This window comes from Topomyia yanbarensis, chromosome 2 (genome assembly GCF_030247195.1).
Source record: "Topomyia yanbarensis strain Yona2022 chromosome 2, ASM3024719v1, whole genome shotgun sequence".
Classification (NCBI taxonomy): Eukaryota; Metazoa; Arthropoda; class Insecta; order Diptera; family Culicidae; genus Topomyia; species Topomyia yanbarensis.
Window position 1 is genome coordinate 151,377,176 of NC_080671.1, and position 23,174 is coordinate 151,400,349.

The following is a 23,174-nucleotide window of genomic DNA, read 5'->3' on the forward strand; positions in this document are numbered from 1 at the left end:
GAACTCGTCTAAATTCCAACTAATGATATTGAGAAAAAAATTTACAAGCGAATCCTAGGTAGGATTACGCATTATTCTATCATATGCGCCAGTTCTGCATTCATTCGCTGCCCCAACTGTCACAAATACTCAGACGAACACATACACAGATACGACTAGTACATAACAACTGTATACTAGTACTAAAAACTATAATTATTGCTACAGTAACACTAGTAGGTTTCTATTTTTATATTTTTTTAATTTTAATTGCAGACTATGAAAAAACACAAATCATAAAAACGGCCCATACGCCCTTTCGATCTCTTCGATGCACCACTATCGAGGTGTAATGCAAAAACCATCTTAAAGCAATTGTCTATCAGAGGCTCTTTAGCACTGATGCACGAAATATGCTTGATGATGTTTACAATACCATCAAACCCATCAACATAGAGGAGAGAAGTACAAAAACAAATATTACACAAAAATTTCAAATATTACACAAAAATATTACACAAAATCGGACAAATCTAGCTGCATGACCAACGTGTTTCGAAGTTTGTATGGGATTTTTCGACAGTTAATAATTTTATTATCTCCAATTTTGACGAAAACTCCAAACCAATCCAACTTCCTTGGGGGAAGTTATAAAACTTTTAATGAAGTGATGCTTGAATCAGTTTTGCAAAGGGCACGTACATGGTTTTAAACCAGTACATGGTTTTAAACCAGTAGTCAATTCTCACGAACTTTATTGTTTTACGAAATATCGGTTGGTATTTACCTGAACAGTATGCTTGGAACTATTTTAGTACATAGCAATGCTATGATAGCATGAGTCATCTTTTGACCACAAAAATTTAGTTCTACATTTCACCGGATAGAGGGCGCCCACCACTAACTTTTAAAGTAAGAGATACAAGATGTAGACAGTAAAATCTTTCTAAGATTCACCTATTGTGGTAATCACTGTATACAGTAGGGGAACATGGGGAGACTTGACCAGGTTTTCAGCTAAAACTGCATAAATCTCTAAAAAGGCCTTCAATCCCTCAAAAGTCATTGAGATATAATGTGCAAAGTTATTGTGCATCTTCATGAATTTTTGCAGAATTTTTAATTTAATTTTCGAAAAGTTACAAAAGTTTTTCTGAGATCGTTTTTTTTGGTCAAGACTTGACCAAAAGAATTTAAAAAAATCATAACAAAAAATAATGACATAAAACATACTGTAATTATTTTTTTCCACATTGTCGAGATCTTTGGGTAGCAGCAAAAAATATAAAAGGGTTGAATTTGATAAATTTCGATTTTTTTAATGCATTTATTTTTAATGATTAACTGTACTGCTTGAATTGCATGTTCACACATCACGAAATCAGTCGTACTATTGCTAACTTTGTTTACTAATACTAAAATATAAAGACTTACGTTTGAGGTGGGATTTTTTATGGCGTGATTAACATTAACAGTAGATACCAAAGCATAATAAATATCAGGAATTTTGTATCTTCCTTCAGCTAGTTGCCACTTGGTCAAGTCTCCCCATAAATCTTGGTCAAGTCTCCCCAATATTAGTTATTGCGTTCAATGTCATGCAAATTCTAGTAATAACTATTCCAATGTTTCAATTTATGTAAAATAATTTCACTGCTTCACAAAGATTATGATGGTATATTAGTACATTAATAATAATTAGTAGTCAAGTAGATATGTCCATACAAAGCTTGATAAAAAAAAATTACGTATGCATTTAATGCAAATTTATTAATCAGGTAATATGTTCTGTAAGGAAAGGATTTTTCATTCCAAACTTTTAAAATTACCTTAAGGGATCGAAACAAGTGTTAAAATTTTTTGAAAAAAATTTAAGAATCGAATAGAAGACACCATAGCCAAAAATAGACTTTTGCGCTTGGTCAAGTTCATGTTCCCCTATAACCGGATTTTGAAAATATAAGCAAAAACAAGAAATTTAAGCTGTTTCTTTCATTAAAATGCCAACTAGAACTACCGGCACAAGTCACTTGAAAGAATTGCGATTTTCACAGTGTCACCGTATTAACAATGTTTTTTTTCGTTAAAATATACCGAAAAAAGTCCTAATTGTTGTTTATTGCATTGAGTATTATTTATTTAAACTTTCTTCACACTACCTTAGTTTGCAATAATTAACAATTCAATTAGAATTTTAATGAAAGCAGCAGCCTGAATTACTTGTTTTAGCTTAAATTTTCAAAATCCGGTTGGGTCATTGTCGTATAAAAAATTCCTTTTCACCACTCTAGTATACAGTGCCGGCAAAAATGAGTGCAAGTGGGGATGGAATGTAGGTTCATGGGATTTTTCAAAAAATGCCATGGGGAAAACTTCCTTGTAAATTGTCCAAAAATTCCATAGAAAGACAGTTAAAGACGTTGGTCCGGCATCGAGAGTTGACCGATTTGGTTCTAGTTTGGAGAAGACATTCCTGATGGAACTATAAATTGACTCAGGGGAAGGGGGATGAGGATCATATTTTTGTAGTCACTCTATCGTATATCCCAACATTTATTTATGTAACGGTTAGTTCAAAATATTTTCGCCATCACTTACCAGCTCAAGTCATAACCTTCTTTCGTTATGTTACAACCGAGCGTCAGTGCCTTTCCGATATCGAAATACTTTAAACTCGTACTGGGATCATCGTAGTTCGGTTGTAGGATTTCTGCAAAGTGAAAAGAAAAGTGAAAAATTAGTAAAATTCGTATTAATATGCCAGTGAGAGTGTAAAAACCAAAACTGAATGGAACTATGGTTTAACGTAACTAGCGAACATTAATAATCAAGAAACTTTAACTAAAACTGTCATTCCAATTTCAGAAAAATTCCTCAATAAGATCATAAAACCTAGAATGTTGCTTCAAGACACGGGTTTGTGAACAAAACATACGTTGGTAAAAAGGAGGTTTAGAAGTGAATGATATTTGACTGAAATAGTAGTGAGTTTTCTTTACTAATTAATAACTGCTGTAAAAACGTCTCCGTTTATGTCGAACTGGTATAATTGGTTCACACGGACACATTGCCGACATATTTGTCAGGTGTGCACCACAATAAACATAATCGCTTGCACTTTCATAGCTCATCATGTCACACAACATAAATATTAGCATACAGGAAAACACGCTAATCCAGTTGTTGTCCCCAATGGGTTTATTTGCAGACCGCAAGGTGTCTCATAAGCGCTTAATATCGAAGCACGAATTGCGTGCGTTCCAATGAAAAAAAAAAGAGTCCAGGCAATTAAAGTGCTATGTATAACTAATTTTAATTCAAGTTGAGTTGGGTGGTTGCCCGCATCATTTTTCCATTCAAAGTGTCGAGTTTACATTATATTTCAACTGTACCGGATGATGGTGGAAAATTCTTTCGTGACTGGGTTCCCTTTCCCTCAGACACTGTAGTGTATCGCCTCGGTTCGAACGGGGCGTGCTCAAGAGTGATAGTTTTCCGATTGCTTCTACGACCAGTTGACGCCATTCGGACTCGAGCATCAAAGTACCGCTATCCTGGGGAACGAATTGCGTTAGCGAATTTCGCGACTGCTGGAAGTGTTGTGGTGAATTAATAAAGCGAATGGACTTAATTTACCAGCTAGGTGAGTCGGCTAGGACATAAATAGGGTGGATACTAAACGTTGGGACTATTTAAATCTTCTAGATTTGTGCAGAAAAGCGGTACTCGCCGTGTGCATCGATTTTGTGGCACTAAATTATTGTTGGGGTAAAAAACGGATGAATCATTAATTATTGAGACGCTTTAGATTGATTGGTAAATCGGCTATAGTTATCGAAGTAAAACCAAATTAAATTTTAGGATGAGTTTGAGTAAAATGCTTGACATTTTTAATTGACGCCCTCCATTAGAGCTTGTACAGTCGTTTCCGGTACGTTTCCTCAGTTTCTGTCATCTTCCTAATCATGTCCTTTTCGCACTTTGCTTCTCTTTTGGTCTTTCGAAAATCGCGCTTCATCATGGCCACATCGTTGTGCTATCTTATGACAAGCGCCATTGTGCACATTTCGAGAAAAATGATTTTTAAAGTTGGAGATTGAATATCTTGAAACTTATAAATGGTATAAACAATTCAAAGAAGACAGTTGATGCTTCTATCTATTCTGTATTAATCTCTCAAATATTACGAAGATCAGTTGACTATGTTGCGAGTTTTTACTATAAATGTAAACAAAAGTCTCACTCACACGTGTCATAGTGTCATAATCGGGCATGGAAAATTTTCCATAGAAAAAAATCATCAATTATTAACTCTTAATTTGGTCTATAAACAATCGGTAAGACGCATTTTGAAGGAAATGAGTCAGGAAATCTAGAAAAAAATAGTTATTTTTGGTTACAGTGTTGCCAAATATGCTATAGTTCCAGTTTAAAACTTGAATTGCATTTTTCTCACAATTCGTGCATTTTTGTTTTCAAAATTATTATGCCACTGTGTTTCTCAGAAAGTTTTACACATAAAAAGGTCTTATACATCAAGATAATTTGAGACAATCTTCAGACACAGTCATTTGAAGCAAAAAATTAAAAATTTCTCAGAACTTTTCTCGCTATATCTAGTAACCAAGCACAATGTCAAAATTCTGTAAACGCCACTTTGTAGATTTTTTAGACAAGCAATGTGGCATATCTATCTCAGTTTACCTCAAAATGGCGTTTGTCATAAGATAGCACAACAGCGACGACCTAGGCTTCGAGTCAACGGAATTCAAACAGTTCAGTGGGTTTGTGTTTTTCGGCACAAAATCAACAAAATTAGTCACATACCACTCCTGCACGGTTTTGAAATAGCGGTAGTTTTTGATCATGCTGTCTCTAAAACGGTAAAAGCACTCAATTTTGTTAAACGCATCGTGCATGGTGCCTTTAATCATGACCGGTTCGCTACGTTTGCCACAAGTTCATATGGCCTTCCAAATCATGTACTTCGAAGCGAATTTCTCCCGTTTGAAACAGTCATCTACAGCAAACTTGTCCTTTTTCTAGGCACGATACGACAACCCAGGATTATGTACGCGCGTGCACAAACTCCTTTCCCGAATGGTTTGCTGTACACTCTAAAGATAAACAGGACAAAATTTAGTCCATTTCGTTCAAGCATAATTAGCGACTCACCCTCATCCCTCACCCGGTTGAAGGATGCTGAATTTAAGCAAAAGCCATGATCTCGAAATTTTTAGGTAGAGTACTTTTTCAAATTGGGGTTTTGATTTTCTTAGTGATTTTTATATTAAATAATCAGAAAGGGTTATGAGGCTATGTCTAGGGGCTAAAGAGCTAATTTTAAAAGCTTCGGTTTATAAAAATAATGAAAAATATGTCCCCATTTTGTCAAACTAAATTACACAAACGGTTTGATAAAAACGTGTCTTCACTATGTTCTTGTAGCGAAACAAAGTCTGCTTCACATGGCATCCGGACACTTTATTTATTCTGTATCAGCGACTTTAGTTGTCCGATTTGTAATATTTTGACAGCGATTTGTTTGAAAAATACCCGAGTTTCAGTGGTGGCTAGAAGACGTGAAAAGAAAACTGTTCTTTGATAACTAATTGCAAGAGATACTATCACAATGGGTACATGAAGATTTCATTGTGCTAGTCAGGCTTGTTATTTTCTCATGAGTAGGACGACAACACTGCAACAACTCGCCCGCACAAAGAGAAACTTGAAAACGGAAAAGTGAAAGCTCTATGCTCCAAGAAATGAACGATTTCCCACAAAAAATCGCCTTTTTTGTGCTGCTTTTCATTGGCAAACAGGTAGAAATGATATACAAACTAAAATTCAGTTTTGTTTTGATCGGAAGAACTGTTTTTACATTTTTTGCCTTTCTCATATAGAAATTGCATAACGCTCTAAAAATCGTCAACCTAATCCCGGCCCGGAGGGCCGAATGTCATATGCCATTCGACTCAGTTCGTTGAGATCGGAAAATGTCTGTGTGTAAGTATGTGTGTGTATGTGTGTATGTGGAAAAAAGTCATCTCTGTTTATCGATTTGCACAAACTTAGTCTCCAATGAAAGGTACAACCTTCCCATCGGCTGCTATTGAACTTTTTTGTTGATTGGACTTCTGGTTCCAGAGTTACGGGTTGAAGAGTGCGACCACACAGCAAATTCCCATATAAACCGAAATTAAAAATTCTCAAAGAGGGGAGTAAGGGAAAATTTCAAAATCGAATTGTATTTTGGAAGCCAAATGACTTTAAAATGCATAAAACATTGAGATTTGATGCAACATCGAAAAAATTTTTTTGACGAAAATTGACTTTTTTGGCTTTGGCACATTTTTGCCTTTCTCATATAGAAAGATTATGCAATCGCTCTAAAAATCGTCAACCTAATGTTTTTGGCTTGTAAAGGCTTAGGTAGGAGTATTGCATAAGGGGTTGCTACTTTAAAATTATACTAGTTTAAAATTTCTTAGCGGATCTTCCTCCTTCAAGCGATGTTTCAGTGTCGACAAATAGCATCTCAAAATCGTGGCTGTCGATCCATTGTATGTAATATGTGCAAATCGTACTGAATATGTAATATACATTTCCACCATTGTATTGAACATAATAAACCATGGAATCGTAGTTTGGACAAATGAGAAAGGTGCAAGTGCACGTCTAGGTGGATTAAAACAGGTTTTTTTTAATTAATTTTCACTGATTCCCTAAGTTTGGAGTCAAGTAGCACCCCAAAGAGTCTTTTTTACTCTTTTGTGTGTGCCAGTTAAATTTTAGTTATAGTTTAAGCAGAGTCATCAAACTTTTTGAAAAGTTTCGGAGTTTTGCTAGTTTTTTATCAATATTATGAAAAAGATCGCCTTCCCTACTTTCTTGTGCATATCTGACATATGTTTTGAAAATATCTGGTTACTTATAAATGAAAATTTCAGCACAGCAATCACTATTGAAGGGTGGATATTCAAAGTCGTATAACCGCCATTCCCAATTTTTCACAGGAGGACAGAAAAACGCTCGCATTTTTTCATTTTTAATATTGAAACAAAAGCTCACGATTGTTTGTTCATTATACAGTAATACGACTTAAATTGAGGAAAATATGACCATTTGAAATTTGAACACGTATAAGTCGAGGGGGTCTGGTAGTTCAAAGCCGTACACTAACCATTTGCAACACGAAATTATAGTTAGAGAAATAAGGTATTTATCCATGTTTGGCAATTCTATAATCAAGATGCTCCAAGAAACGTTCACATAATATGTAACGAAAAGCATACACAGATATTTATATATTGTTTTCGTGAATTCGTTGGTCGATAGTTCGAGATTGTCGATAAAACGAATTTCTCTTGGTACTATTTTGCTGATAAGACGAGATTCGAGTGTATAGCAGAGATGGGCAAGAAAACCAACCGGTACGTACATTCACCGATACGGTTCTCAAAATCTCAACACGTGCAAACGAGTGATCCACACCGTGTTCGGTTTTGATTTTGTTCACAACTCTCAGACGCAAGTGGGGGAAACTCACTATTAAACGATTATGTCCTTATTTACTGAGTGCTGATAAAACATGTTTCTGTTATTGTTGCTGTTACTGTACATCGTTTTGATATATTATGGAGGTCCTCTAGGAAGTTCGGTCACGAAAATTCGAGTTTAGAGGAAACTACAACTTAATTATTCAATTTCCAAAAACTTAATTCATTGAGAACAGCAACCAACTAATAGCAAAATAGCAAAGCAAAAACACTTTCGTTTAATATGCCGCCGTTAGAAACTAAGTTTCATTAAGGAATAAATATTTTCGGCGATACCAGTCGATGTGTGTATGTAAATCTACTGCAGATTAATTAAATTTAAAAAAATGGACATCATTTTTAATATAATTCCGCCATTTTAAATTTCAAATTTACGACGTAATTCAAGTTTCCTTTCCTTGGAACCATATGCCTATTTAAATACACATGCTTTTAAATGCTAAATCTTCGTGAAATTAACACCATATTGGGATGCAAAATGGTGCGAAAAATAATTTTTAATCTATAGACAACTTTTCGAAATCAAAACTACCCTTGTTTCATGATTTTTTTGCCATTAAAACGTTATTGAATGCCAGTAGTATTGAATATAGCTCGGCATATCAGATTTTAAATTACGGCATCAATTTGCGATCATTTGACATATTTCTTATATTAAAATGTCCATGTAGATAGAAATGTGCTATCTCAGATATAAAAATAGCGGAGGCTATTAAATTTCCTTTTATTTTCGATTTTTGGGCAGTTTCCTATACCAAGCATACCCATATTGCCAATTTCCTGATGATAAATCATTATGAAAATGTCGCAATATTGAGTTAAGGAACGCCATTTATGACCACGAACATAATTTATTTGAACAGAGAAGATGTCTGAAGACATTTTTTCAATTACCGAAAAAATACCGTATATTATATCTAAAAGAAATTCGTTTAGGGACCATTCATAAATTACGTAACGCGTTTAGGGGGAAGAGGGGGGGGGGGGGGTAAGAGAGGTTGTGACATGTTGTGACATATGGGGGAGGGGGAGTGAGCTAGATCGTTACGAAACATGTTTTCACTGAACAAAAAAAATTTTTTTGAGGAATTTGTTCGTAATAGGGGAGGGGGGATAGAGAAATTTGTGACAATTTGTTACATGGGGGGAGGGGGGAGTCAATTTTGGGCGATTTTCGCGTTACGTTACTTATGAATGGTCCCTTAGAATACTTAATAAAAAATACTAGCAGCACTAGCATATCCGATAAACATCAACCCGAATGGCGAATACACAACCGAAGTTTGGTTTCTTTATTCTCGTGTTTTCTTTCCATACTCGTGCACCGATAAACGAAAATCAAAGCCAAGCCGCGGGGCTGTGTAAACGAAACTCGGTTTGGTTTTCGTGTCTTGTTGAAACACAACCAGCGGTAAGACCGCACCCAATGTAAAGGAAGCACAAACACGTGTGGAGATTTGGTTTACCGTACCGGTACTCAACAGGTTGTTTCCCACCTCTGGTTTAAAGGCAATATTTCTTTGGACAAACCTTTTCATTTAATAATAACGTTAAATACCACAGAAAACGACTTAGGCCTTTGGGAATCGCTTTCACTAGAATGCGTTTTCCCAAAGCCGTCGGGTGTTTCTTGCTGCCGATGCGGCGTTTCTTGTTTTTCACGACGAGATCACCCATGATTTTCTCCGAAAATATAGGATCTAAAACATTGTTTCATGAACCGAAAGTTTGTAAATGTAAGCTGAAATATACTCAAACGCACGATTTGGCGATTTTTAACATTTAATTACTTATTTATCCGTCAAAAACCAGACCAGATATTTACCGTGGTTGGCAGTGGGTTAGGAAGGTTTAAATTGCAATTTTTCAAACATTTTCACAATAAAATTAATGCAAATTATGTTCTTCTCGCCAAAATGAGAACATCAGTACCAAACAGAGGCGACGCGTGGTTCCGCCGTCAACCTGTTCAATACCACAAAATCCCTCAAATTCGACGATTCTAACATCGAACGAATAGTACCAACGAAAGATGTTCGGCGGACGGGTTTTTCTGATCGCAGGAGTTGAGCAAAACAAATTTGTTGTCAAAACCCATCGGTGAATTATAAAACAAACAAACAAGAGTCCCACAGAAAAAAGCAAAAAAGATATATTACATCCGTATAGGTAACCACTTACTTCGTATTGAAAATGATTTCTCACTTTAATTTCAACACATGGTATTATTGAATACTCATAAGTCATGTTACGATTCGAATTAACCTCCAATGTAGAATCTTATTTTCTACACCGAGAATTATTCCTTCTTCTGTATAAGATAGGTTGAAACATTTATTAACCTGTTTGAAATCATCTATTAGTTCTACCAAACAGGAGAGAAATTTAAATGTTCCATATGCAATTCCAAAAAAATCATTTCAAGTGTCGTAAGAAAGAGACTTTTAACATTTTTGTAATAGAACGCGAAACGATTCGAATGGAATCCATTATGTTCATTTACATTTTCAGTAGACATGTTATCAATGTGTAAATGCGAAGAACAAACAATTTCTACGAAGCAGAAAGATGGTTCATTACTTTCGTTGAACCAACCAAATCCATACGTGCTTATAACTAATATGCCCCAAGGGCAGAAACATCTGGTTGGACTACCCAAGAAAATAAGCGTTCGACCGACAGCTGTGAACGTATGGCACAACTGCGAAGCGTGTTGGAAAATTAAAAGGCGCGCTCGTTTCGCACACAGACCTCTAACGAGCAAATGGACATCGCTACAATGCACGCAGGTTCAATATTTGATTTGAACCGGTGCAAAAGAGAATAGAAAAAAACCGTCGCCCATGGCTCTCAGGCTGCTGTTGCAGCCATCACCCATGCTGCTGCTGCTGCTCCATCCAAAGCGTGCGGTGAGAGTACGAGATGCGTGCATGTTTGAGGATGAACTGGTAAAACCATTTTCTGAAATTTTACTGGATACCAGTTGGTTTTTCGTTCAAATCTGAATAACTTTAGTGTTTTACTTTTCCCTTCATTGAAAATATTTTGCAGGGTTCTACAGTTAATTTAAACTTGAAATGGGTTTCGGTTTGTCTGATTTGGCTTTCCTGTTCAATGAACAGGTTGAACGTACCGACGCGTCGCCTCTGGTACCAAATAAATAAATAAAACGAATTTTGAATAATTGGCAGTTTTGAATATCCACCCTTCTATTGCACTCTGAAATGGTTGACTTTGAAATTACAATTTTTGCTTTTGAAAAAGGCTGAAATCGTGAGCGACTTCAAGCTTCGAATGTTGAGATAACTCGAATTTTTAATAGCGGCAGCATTGCCAGACAATCTTAGCGAAAATCTGTTGTGCGACATACAAAAGCTGTTAGTAAAGAAAAGCAATAGTAATAATTTATTTGCGTTCAGAAGTATCCTTGTAGCACAATTTCACGATTTTATTTTAAAGTATCGCATTAACAGCTTTGAAACTATCTTTACAATTTAATGCAAAAATAATCAACACAACTCGACTTATTTGTTTAACATTCATTATTTGAGGATATGACTACTGTAAAAATAGATAGAGGGTTCAACAAAAACATGTTTTCCGATTTTTTATGTAATTTGGGTAATGCTGTCTGAAATCTCTAAAAATATTTTTTGTATAAAATTAGCATTTACGCTTAAAATCTGTATAATTCAAATAAATCAGTATAAAAAGCTGCTCAGGATAATAACAAATTTGATTGTTATTATCCAGAGCAGCCATTTATAGTGACTCCCAGATCAACGTAGTTTTGCTTGACTGGTTCGAAGAATACATTTATTGTATTCTTCCAACCAGTCAAGCAAAAGTAAGTTGGTCAAGGAAAATTGAAATTTTATTTTCCAATTAAATTTTCAATTTAACAATAATTTACTAATGACATTTTTGGAAATTTTTAAGTTGGTTGTTTCTGTATTGATTAGCGTCGAATTTATTAAAATTATTAAACGAGTTGCAAAGCTATTACCGTGCCAACCTGAACATTGTAAAATATCTGGATAACACTTTGCACAGATAGAATTTCTCTAATGCCAATTCGTGCATTTTCCTTGTGGCGATCTACGGGATAGTTTCTTCGTCGGGATTTTGGAAAATCCTCAAGAAAACAGTTTTCTTTTTTATTAATATGTGCAGCGCCGACTTTGAAGATTTCTCTGTTTTGGCCAATTCACACACTATTCAAACGTGTTGCCAAAATACGTATTATTGTTCACACGATGAGTATAAATTAATCATTTTTCATTTAGCTGTAGAGCAGAAACATCAACAAACAGGTGTCCTCTTTATAAAATGAACATTGTTTAACTCTGGTAAGTAACATTCAGCGTTTTTCCAAGTTATAAAGTCAGTCTGAAATTAAAAGAGGATTTGTAGAAAAAAGAGCATAATAACGGTGGTTACTTCATACATTTGTTCTCGATACTCCGATATTTTTAGATAAGGATCGCTCAGTTTGATCGGAAGAACTATGACATATTTTTGCTTGCCTGCACTACTTTCGTATGTGTGGGACTAAGATGCATAATAAACAGCCTCTTTATTTCTATTCTTTTGTGTGTGTGTGGAGTCACGGAACAGAAAAAATACATTAAAGCAACATACAACGGAGTGAAGAAATATATTATATAAGAAAGAGCGCTGGTGCGCGTGAAAAGTTCAAAGAGCTTTTTTAATCATCTCTTTATATGTTCTGTGGTGCATGCCATCTCTGGTTGAAAATTTATCTATAGAAGAATGAACGCTGAACACCATTTAGGATTTGATAGGTGCATGATCTGCTTCGAAATGAGCAATTTATAATTTTCTGGCGAAAGGGAGCGGCAGGACTAAGCATCAAGGCACGGTATATAAGGCTGCTTTAAGGACCCTTCACTTCAAAAGGTGAAAATTCTGGAATGCAAGCAATTGTATTCCGCAAAAACTGAAGATGATAAGACAACTTATTCTCCGTCAGACTCGATTCGGGTGACTTTCTCCGGATCTGCTCTTCCCAACTATGTCCTCCTGGATAAGGTTCGCCTACCTGTTCGCCTATTTGTACCGCGGGTAATGAACTGCAGCAATTGCAAGCAACTGGGCCACACAGCCACTTATTGTGGCAATAAAAAACGGTGCGGCAAATGCGAGGGAGAGCATGAGGATGACACTTGCGGTGGAGAAACTGAGAAGTGTATTTACTGCGGGGGCCCTCCGCATGCTCTTAAGTCATGCCCGGCGTACAAGCAGCGCGGGGATAAAATTAAGCGCTCCCTTAAGGATCGCTCGAGGCACTCTTATGCAGAAATGCTAAAGAATGCTTCGCCATCTGTCCCTTCCGAAAATTCCTTTGCTCTTTTGGCTGGCGTTGAGCAAGAATCTGACGACCCACAAGAGGGAACATCATTGGTTAACCCAGGGGAATCCAGGAAGAGGAGAAATCTAGCCTCCCCTACATTGCCTCGTAAGGGTGCCAAGGTGTCGTCCACTCAGAGTGCGCCAACCGCAATCAATAAATCCAACGGAAGTGATGCACAAAAGCCGAAGCAATTTGCTCCAGGACTTGGAAATATTAATTCTAACAAGGAGTACCCACCACTTCCAGGGACACCAAAAACCCCAAGTGTCCCCTTTTTTCAAACAGATACTCAGTCCAGTAGCGGACTAATGAAATTTTCTGACATAGTGGACTTAATTTTCACAGCTTTCAATGTTACTGATCCTCTTAAAAGCCTTCTGATACGTTTTCTCCCTATAGTGCAAACATTTTTGAAGCAGTTGACTACTAAATGGCCCCTCCTTGCAGCGATCGTATCCTTCGATGGCTAAGTCATCGAACGAGGTCACCGATTCGATCACTGTTCTACAGTGGAACAGCAGAAGTATCCTCCCGAAAATCGATTCCTTTAAATTTTTACTAAATAGTTTAAAATGTGATGCTTTCGCATTATGTGAAACTTGGTTAACTTCCGATATAAATCTCAACTTCCACGACTTTAATATAATTCGTCTGGATCGAGAAAACCCCTATGGAGGAGTACTTTTGGGTATCAAAAGGTGCTATTCTTTCAACCGAATTAACCTCCCTTCGACACCAGGCATTGAAATTGTCGCTTGTCAAGTTCTAATCAAAGGTAAAGACCTTTGCATTGCTTCCATCTACATTCCTCCTAGAGCCTCGGTAGGGCACCGAACGCTTTGTAATATCACGGAATCCTTACCGGCACCGCGGCTAGTTCTGGGAGACTTTAACTCGCACGGTACGGTATGGGGCTGTCTTCATGATGATAATAGATCAACATTAATCCAAGATCTTTGCGACAATTTCAACATGACCATCTTAAACACGGGAGAAATGACACGGATTCCTACACCACCAGCACGCGCAAGCGCGTTGGATTTGTCGCTTTGCTCGACATCGCTACAGTTAGATTGCATGTGGAAGGTGATCCCTGATCCCCACGGTAGCGATCATTTGCCTATCGTTATTTCAATTGCTAACGGTTCAAGACCATCGGAAACAATCAATGTATCGTATGACCTCACACGGAACATTGATTGGAAGAGTTACGCGACCGCGATATCCGTTAAAATCGAATCCACTCAAGAACTTCCTCCGGAGGAAGAGTACAGGTTTTTGGCTGGCTTGATTCTCGACAGTGCGAATCAAGCTCAGACTAAACCAGTACCCAGCGCGAATACCCATGGACGGTCTCCCACCCTGTGGTGGGATAAAGAGTGCTCAGAGCTGTACGCGGAAAAGTCCACTGCATATAAGGCCTTCCGGGAAGACGGGTTACCCGCTAGCTATCTACAGTACGCGTCGTTAGAAAGGCGAATGAAGAGTCTAATGAAAGCCAAAAAACGTAGTTATTGGCGCCGGTTCGTCGACGGGTTAACGAGAGAAACAGCGATGAGCACTCTTTGGGGTACGGCTCGACGTATGCGTAACCGTAATAGTACCAACGAGAACGTGGAATATTCAAACCGTTGGATATTTGCTTTCGCCAAGAAGATCTGTCCGGACTCTGTCCCGGTACAGAAAACGTACCGCGCCGCGTCTCCTCACGATACCGCGAACGAAACACCGTTTTCGATGGTGGAGTTCTCACTTGCTCTCTTATCATGCAACAATAACGCCCCAGGGTTAGACAGAATCAAATTCAACTTGCTGAAGAATCTACCTGACACTGCAAAAAGGCGCTTGTTGAATTTATTTAACAAGTTTCTTGACGGTAACATTGTCCCTCATGACTGGAGGCAAGTGAAGGTCATCGCCATCCAAAAACCAGGAAAACCAGCCTCCGACCACAACTCATATCGGCCGATTGCAATGCTGTCCTGTATTCGGAAGTTGTTCGAGAAAATGATCTTGTTTCGCCTCGACAATTGGGTTGAAGCAAATGGCTTACTGTCAGATACACAATTTGGCTTCCGCAAAGGCAAAGGGACGAACGATTGCCTTGCGTTGCTTTCTACAGAAATCCAAATGGCCTATGCTAACAAAGAGCAGATGGCATCAGTCTTCTTGGATATTAAGGGGGCTTTTGACTCAGTTTCTATCAACATTCTGTCAGAGAAGCTGCACCAGCATGGTCTTTCGCCAATTTTAAATAACTTTTTGCTAAACCTGTTGTCTGAAAAGCACATGCACTTTTCGCATGGCGATTTAACAACATCGCGATTTAGCTACATGGGTCTTCCCCAGGGCTCATGTCTAAGCCCCCTGCTCTACAATTTCTACGTGAATGACATTGACGATTGTCTTGCCCATTCATGCACGCTAAGGCAACTTGCAGACGACGGGGTGGTCTCTGTTACAGGGCCCAAAGCTGCCGACTTGCAAGGACCATTACAAAATACCTTGGACAATTTGTCTGCTTGGGCTCTTCAGCTGGGTATTGAGTTCTCCACGGAGAAAACTGAGTTGGTTGTTTTTTCTAGGAAGCGTGACCCGGCGCAACTCCAGCTTCTATTAATGGGTGCAACGATCAACCAGGTCTTCACATTTAAATATCTCGGGGTCTGGTTCGACTCTAAAGGTACCTGGGGATGTCACATTAGGTATCTGAAACAGAAATGCCAACAAAGGATCAATTTTCTCCGAACAATAACTGGAACATGGTGGGGTGCTCACCCAGGAGACCTGATCAGGTTATACCAAACAACGATATTGTCGGTGATGGAGTACGGGTGTTTCTGTTTCCGCTCCGTTGCGAACATACACTTCATCAAACTGGAGAGAATCCAGTATCGTTGCTTGCGCATTGCCTTGGGTTGCATGCACTCGACCCATACGATGAGTCTCGAAGTGCTGGCGGGCGTTCTTCCGCTAAAAAATCGATTTTGGGAACTCTCATATCGATTGCTCATCCGATGCGACATTCTGAACCCGTTGGTGATTGAAAACTTCGAGAGGCTCGTCGAGCTTAATTCTCAAACCCGATTTATGGCCTTGTACTTCGACTACATGGCACAGAGCATTAATCCTTCTTCATATACTCCCAGCCGTGTTCGTTTCCTAGATACTTCTGATTCTACTGTATTCTTCGACACATCCATGAAGGAAGAGATTCGTGGAATCCCGGACCATATACGCCCGCAAGTGATCCCCAATATATTTTATAATAAATTCCGAGAAGTCGACTGTGACAAAATGTTCTACACTGACGGATCAAATCTCGATGGGTCCACTGGCTTCGGTATCTTCAACAATACTATCACCGCTTCATTCAAGCTCAATGATCCCGCTTCAGTTTACGTCGCAGAGCTAGCTGCAATTCAGTACACCCTTGGGATCATCGACACTCTGCCCACAGATCACTACTTCATCATTTCGGACAGCCTCAGCTCCATCGAAGCTCTTCGTGCGATGAAGCCCAAAAAGCAATTCCCATATTTCCTGGGGAAGATACGGGAGTCCTTGTGTACGTTATCTGAAAAATCTTATCAAATTACCTTTGTTTGGGTCCCCTCTCATTGCTCTATCCCGGGCAATGAAAAGGCCGACTCATTAGCAAAGGTGGGCGCATTAAATGGTGACATATACGAAAGACCAATCTGCTTCAACGAATTTTTTAGTATTTGTCGTCAGAGGACACTCAACAGTTGGCAAACCTCGTGGAGCAATGGTGAACTTGGACGATGGCTACATTCCATTATCCCAAAGGTATCAACGAAGCCTTGGTTCAGGGGGATGGATGTGGGTCGGGATTTTATTCGTGTAATGTCCCGACTTATGTCCAACCACTACACCTTGGATGCGCATCTGCGGCGTATTGGGCTTGCGGAGAGTAGTCTGTGCGCTTGTGACGAGGGCTATCACGACATCGAGCACGTTGTCTGGGTATGCGCCGGGTACTTGGACGCCAGGTCTCAGTTAAAGGATTCCCTTCGGGCCCGAGGTAGACCACCCAATGTCCCAGTCCGAGATATACTGGCAAATCGTGATTTCCCCTATATGTCCCTTATTTATACTTTCATAAAAACGACAAATATCCCAATTTAGCCCCTCTCTTTTTATTTCTCGTTTTAGAAGCTTTCTCTTGCCTTGTGGGACCGATCAGCTCCAGACTGCAACTATGTAACCGCCGTCGCACTTACCACTACGGAAACTGAATCGAGAGCGACTCAAGGTCCGATGACTTTTGAAGGATTCCCCGCGGGTCCGAAGAATACCATCCGCCAATCCGACCTACTAGACTGAGGCGGTAATCTTTCGCTGATCTCCCGTTTGAGCGAAAGTTGCAAGTTTTGCTCTTCTCTCCCGGTCACCATCTACGCTTTCTCTCCCCTGTCCTTGATGCAACTGCTTCTACAGCCCCCCTCTGAATATCTTGACCAAGCATAAGTCTCCGCTAAAAAAGTTCAAATTTGTATTCTGTATTCCTAGTTTTAAGATAGTTGTAATTTTACCTCTTTGTTAAAACTATTGTCCCCCATCTTGTAAATAGAATTGTATCCCTAGTCTTAAAACACCTGCGAATTTTCTCATAAATATTTGTTCCCCCTTTTGTGTACCAAACTATATTGTTAGTTTTAAGATAACTGTAAATATTTCCTAAAAATTATTACTATTGAATTCCTTGTTTTAAAATTTTTTCATAAAAAAAATCTTTCGCCCCCTCTCTTGTATATAGAATCTTATTTCTAGTCTTAAGATAGCTGTAAAATTTTTCTTTTTTAAAAAAATATTTCAACATTGTAACCTCCTAGTTTTAAAATATACAAAATGTAAAAACAAAAGAATTTGGCACCGCCAAGCTAACGCATTTGTGCCTATCAAATAAACGAAATGAATAAAAAAAAAAAAAAAAAAAGGCACGGTATACAAGAGATGAAAGATCCATTGTGTGAAAATGAGCGGAACAGGAAAACCATACTGATGCCGATTTGTACAGGTATACTTTGATAGTATGTATATTTTGTCTCGATAATACGTGCACTTACCATCAAAACAAATTTCGATTAATTTATAGACTTAAAGAAAATGGAACACATTCTGTGCAAGTTCTATAGAGTTTCAAGGGAACTTCTGCCTACTTTAGAGAAGTAGTGTGCTACTCAGAGTAGCTCTGCAGAGTCCAGAAAAGTACTTAAAGCTTTAAAGAAACCATAAATTCCTTGTGAAATGCAAACAAGAATAAAAAAAATCCTTCAGCTTTGGGGATATCCTGCAAGGACATCCTTAGAACTTCAGACAATTTGTACGACACTCAGGATAGTTATAGTATCGTCAAAATTTAGACTATCTCAATTAACTGTAAGATTGACCTTCGAAAGTCATATGGAATTAAAGAAAAACTTCAAAATTCGGAGCCTTTATATGCAAATTACCATCAAAAAATTACTATAATTCACAAGCCCCTTTCATGTCATATTTCATCGAAGTATTTCGAGATAAACCTACAAAATTAGGAAAGCCTAACGAATATTCAAAAATCCTCTACTAACTTCAAGCAAGTCTGTAAAATTTCGAACCTCTTACAAGATTTTAGGCAATTTCGATGATAGATCAACTATTTAGAGCGATGATAAAATGATTTTCGATCATTGATTTTCAAAAATTATGTACATAAAATTTGAGTGCTGAATCACATACGTTCTAGGAGTACAATATTATGAATGGAATAGGCGAAATTCGCACGATTAGAGGCTCGTACTACTCTCAGAACTGGACTAACGCAGCTAAGTAAGCCTTTTTTTTTTCTCAATATTAAAGGTCTCTCTTCTTTGTTGTATCTTTGATACGTTCTAATTTTTTGTATAAAATTAGTAAATCAATTCTTATCATTATACTTATCTATTTGTGATAAATCCGCTTGCAGCTCTTTCTAGTCGATAGCCTAGTCTAGCAGAAATGGCTAATAGTATCCGCCATAAACAGTAATATAACAATTGCAGCCAATGCTTATTTCCCGAAAATTATTTCATGTTTTCGCGAATACAATCGATACGTTTTTAGTTGTAGCCTTAGTTTGTTTACATCTCTTTAGTATTTCTTTCGAATTTTTTTGTGCTATTCCTTTTGCTAGTTTGTCTTCAGTAAAAATTATATGTTTCTAGAATTTTTCTCGCTATTCACCGTTGCGATATTCCTCAATCATATTTTCTGTCACTCAATAAGTCTCATGGAGGCCGGGCGCCCAGAGATTCCTATAAATCTTGAAGCGCGCGAAAATGCAGTTGTCCTCTAATCTTCATCTCTACTAAGAATCTCCCAAGCATTGCCATCTATTGATTCTCTGTGCAATTTTAGCTAGTCCCGGATAAATAACAGAGTAGTAACAAGGGGTGATCTCACAAGCTCAATCTGAAGTCCATAAATGCCAAAAGTAATATTTTAGAGGAATTTATTGAAAAAAAAACAACATTTTCTAGTAAACAAAAACATCTAACTTCGTTGGATTCTTTAATTATGTAATTATTTTTTTGTTTTCTTTATTGAGGTTTTAACCATTTGGTTATTCACCCGCGTGTTATCACAATTTTCGTATTCTGTTCCATAACGGGTCTTAAAGGTATGATTTACCAATAGCAAAATTAATTCCCAACGTTTAAACTCGAAGTGCTTTTGTGTACGTACTCTACAAAATTAGTAGAGGGAAGCCTGTGGTTTGTTGGCAGTAGAGGTAAGTTGACGTAACCCTTTTTTGTTCGGTTGTATTAGACAGTTATGTAATTCAAATTATGCGAAATACAATTTCCAATGTCATTATGTCGCAATTTGCTTGGTTTTGCAGAAGTTGCAGGTAATATTGGGTTTTCGTGTGCGAAATTTTAATGGTGAGGTTCAAATTATTAGGGCAAACACGAAATTATTGCGACACATTCAACAGGGCATAACTTTTTTACCATTGGGTAAAAATCAACCAAATTTTGCACACTTTCTCATTGATGTGTATTGTTTACATGCTGTCAAACTCGAAGTCGTGTTTTTCGATTCAACGAAAATGGAGGTGAACCAACGAGAGTCGAGAGAACAAATTCTTTTCAAACACCTGGAATTTCCTGACCTGTCGCACCGGCAGTTGGGAAAAATGTTGAACATTCACCATTCAACCGTCTCCAGAGTGTTGAAGCGGTTCCAGGTGCGGTTGACGTTGGACCACGGCAAAGGAGCTGGAAGAAAACCGGGGCCGGAGAACAAAAAGACGGAGGGAAAGGTGAAGCGGATGATTAAAGCAAATCCCAACATCTCAAGCCGTGATTTGACTAAAAAAATCGGCATGTCGCAGAGCTACATCCAGAATGCAAAGAAGAGAGCTGGACTACATACATACAAGGTACAGAACTTCCCAAACCGCGATGAGCGGTAACAATCGACGGCTAAAACTCGGGCACGGAAGCTCTACGAGAAGATGCTGACAAAGTATGGCTGCTGTGTGATGCACGACGAAACGTATATAAAAGCCGATTTTAAGCAAATTCCGGAGTTGGAATTTTTCACCGGCAAGAGCAAGTTCTATGTGGACGACAAATTTAAGAAGAAGAAAATGTCGAAGTTCGTCTCCAAATATCTCATTTGGCAGGCCATCTGCTCTTGTGGACTGAGGAGTGAGCCTTTCGTGACAAAGGGTACAGTAAATGGCGAGATATACAAATCTGAGTTCCTCGAGAAGCGCCTTTTGCCGTTCTTGCAGCAGCACGACGAAGCTCCGCTATTTTGGCCAGATTTGGAATCATGCCACTATTCTAAAAGTGTCCTGGTTGTATGAGGCCAATTCTGTCCATTTTGTTCCAAAGGACATGAATCCGCCAAACTGTCCGGAGCTGCGCCCGGTGGAGCAGTACTGGGCAATGATGAAGCGGGAACTTCAGAAGAGCAAGAAGACAGTCAAAGACGAGAAGGACATGTTAAGAAAATGGAGAAAAAAAACTGAGAAACTGGTACCGGATGACACTGTAAAGACTTTGATCGAGGGCATCAAGCGAAAATGCGTTCAATTTTACACTCAAGGGTCCATCGATTAACTTTTCTTTTGATTTTTGAAGTAAATATATCTATAAAACTACCCTAAAATTTTGGTTTGATTTTAAACACTATAAGAAAATTGGGTTGACATTTTCGGTGTCGCAATAATTTCGTGTTCGCATTTTAATTACTATTACTGTTAATCAGTAATCGTTCATCATGTTCAATGCCGAAAATAAAGCTTTTGAATATAAAATATGCGCCATAGTCAAAATACTGTGGTCTTGAATCGAAAACTTAAGTCGACCGGTTTGCAGAATTTTTGAAAACAATGAAGCCTATTTCAATTTGATTGAGTACCGCTAACACACGCCATACCTAGCATAGTATAGCATAGCATAGCACGAACACCTGCACAAATCGTAGCTGGAGTTGCAGAATTGAGCATATCCATTGCCATATCAGAGTTCGACATAATCTCCAATGACTTAAACTCGATCATCTCTACACACATGGCCACGTCCTTACAGACGTTTTACATTTCTTATAAAAGAAATGTATAGAATTCGCTCAAACTTTCAAGATTTTTTCCGAGGCCCGGAGGGCCGAGTCTTATATACCAATCGACTCAGCTCGACGATTTGGGACAATGTCTGTGTGTGTGTGTGTGTGTGTCTGTGTGTGTGTGTGTATGTAACGGACAAATTCTCATTCGCGTTTCTCAGCAATGGCTGAACCGATCTTATCCAAACCAATTTTAAATGAAAGAACTAAAAAACAGTATGAACGCTATTAATTTGTTTTTGATTCTGATGTTTAGTTTCCAAGATATGAATGTTTGAATGCGCAAAAATGGCGTTTTTTGCAGTTTTTTTGAATTATCTGCCGAAATTGACAATATAGATTAACAATTTATATGTTTTTAGACAGCTTTAACGAATACCTTTCGAACAAGCTATAGATTGTTGAAATCGGACTATTATCAAAAGAGATATTTAACATTAAATGCGGACGAAAGATTTTTATCATTTCCCATAGCCAGAAATATGACCAAAAACATGTAATCTATTATTAACGACAAAACGGCTTATTTTAGGTCAATAGTATCTTCGGAGAATTTAATGGAGGCAATATGCCCTTTCTTTTGGTATTGTGCTTTTGCTGATTAATCCCCCTATGAGTGAGATATTTTCACAAATTTTTTTGGAAGTGATTATATCGAAATGATGCCTTCAGCAAATTTGTAGCTCTTACTTTTGCGAATAACTTTACTGAAGACTTCAAATATCTATTTTGAATACTTTAAAAGTTATGGCTTGTTGTTTGTTGATTACTCTTTGTCGCCTATTTATTGTTCAATATAGTAATAATCCATTGAAATAAGCCAAACATTATTTCGATAAAACGAATTTTGTATTTCATTTTACTATCTACAACCGCTAGAAATAATCACCGAACACTTCCAAGTTGTCTGGAAGGAACTTGATAACTTATCAGTACAAAAATGTTCATTTGTGCGAACCTTCTGACTGTAATTTTTCCAACTTATAACCATCGGATCGATCTGAAACATATCGGAAAATGAAAAGCGAAATAAATAACTCCAAGCAACGGCGTAGCCAAGAGAAGGTTTTGGGGTTTAACACCATACAACCCCCCTCCCCCCTCCACCACACCCAAAAAAAATATTGGATTGAAGTTGAAAATTTATTGATGCAGACTGATTTAATTCAATATTACAATAACAATTATCTGATCCGTAGATTGATAACCTGTTGTTGTAAACATCATGAGGACTTTTGATAAATTGTCGGAATGGGGTCCTGATATGTAACTGATCTCTTGGTCTTGATTTCACAGTTATCTAATAGCATCAATATCAAATTTCTGCCTGAAAACATTCCAATAGAAAATTCCAGAGTTCTGTAATCAATCATAATCCTCAGATTTATTTTCAAATTGATCTCGTTTTTGTAGAGATGTACTGTAATAAGGGTCTTTATTTAATAGGAAGCGAAGTTAAAATTAATTTAATGTCTATGAAACATAGAACTGCTCACCAAAAAATGCATAAATTTCAACATTTGCTAAAAATGTTTTTGCCTTTCTCATTCACTCTAAAATTCGTCGATCTAATCCCGACCGGGAGGGCCGAGTGTCATATGCTAATCGACTCAGTTCGTCGAGATCGGAAAATGTCTGTGTGT

The 23,174-nt window shown here is 37.8% G+C and overlaps 1 protein-coding gene across 22 annotated transcripts in view; it reads right to left on the reverse strand.

Annotated features, from left to right (window-relative positions):
- LOC131681761 (uncharacterized) overlaps positions 1–23,174 on the reverse strand; it is a 168,707-nt gene that overhangs the window by 45,169 nt on the left and 100,364 nt on the right. For all 22 annotated transcript variants that reach the window (XR_009303978.1, XR_009303977.1, XM_058962791.1 and 19 more), the window contains one exon: positions 2,578–2,689. Coding sequence is in view for 20 of the 22 variants with exons in the window: in XM_058962791.1 (XP_058818774.1) it covers positions 2,578–2,689 (112 nt within the window). In the remaining 2 variants the exon portion in view is untranslated. The remainder of the gene's footprint in view (positions 1–2,577; positions 2,690–23,174) is intronic.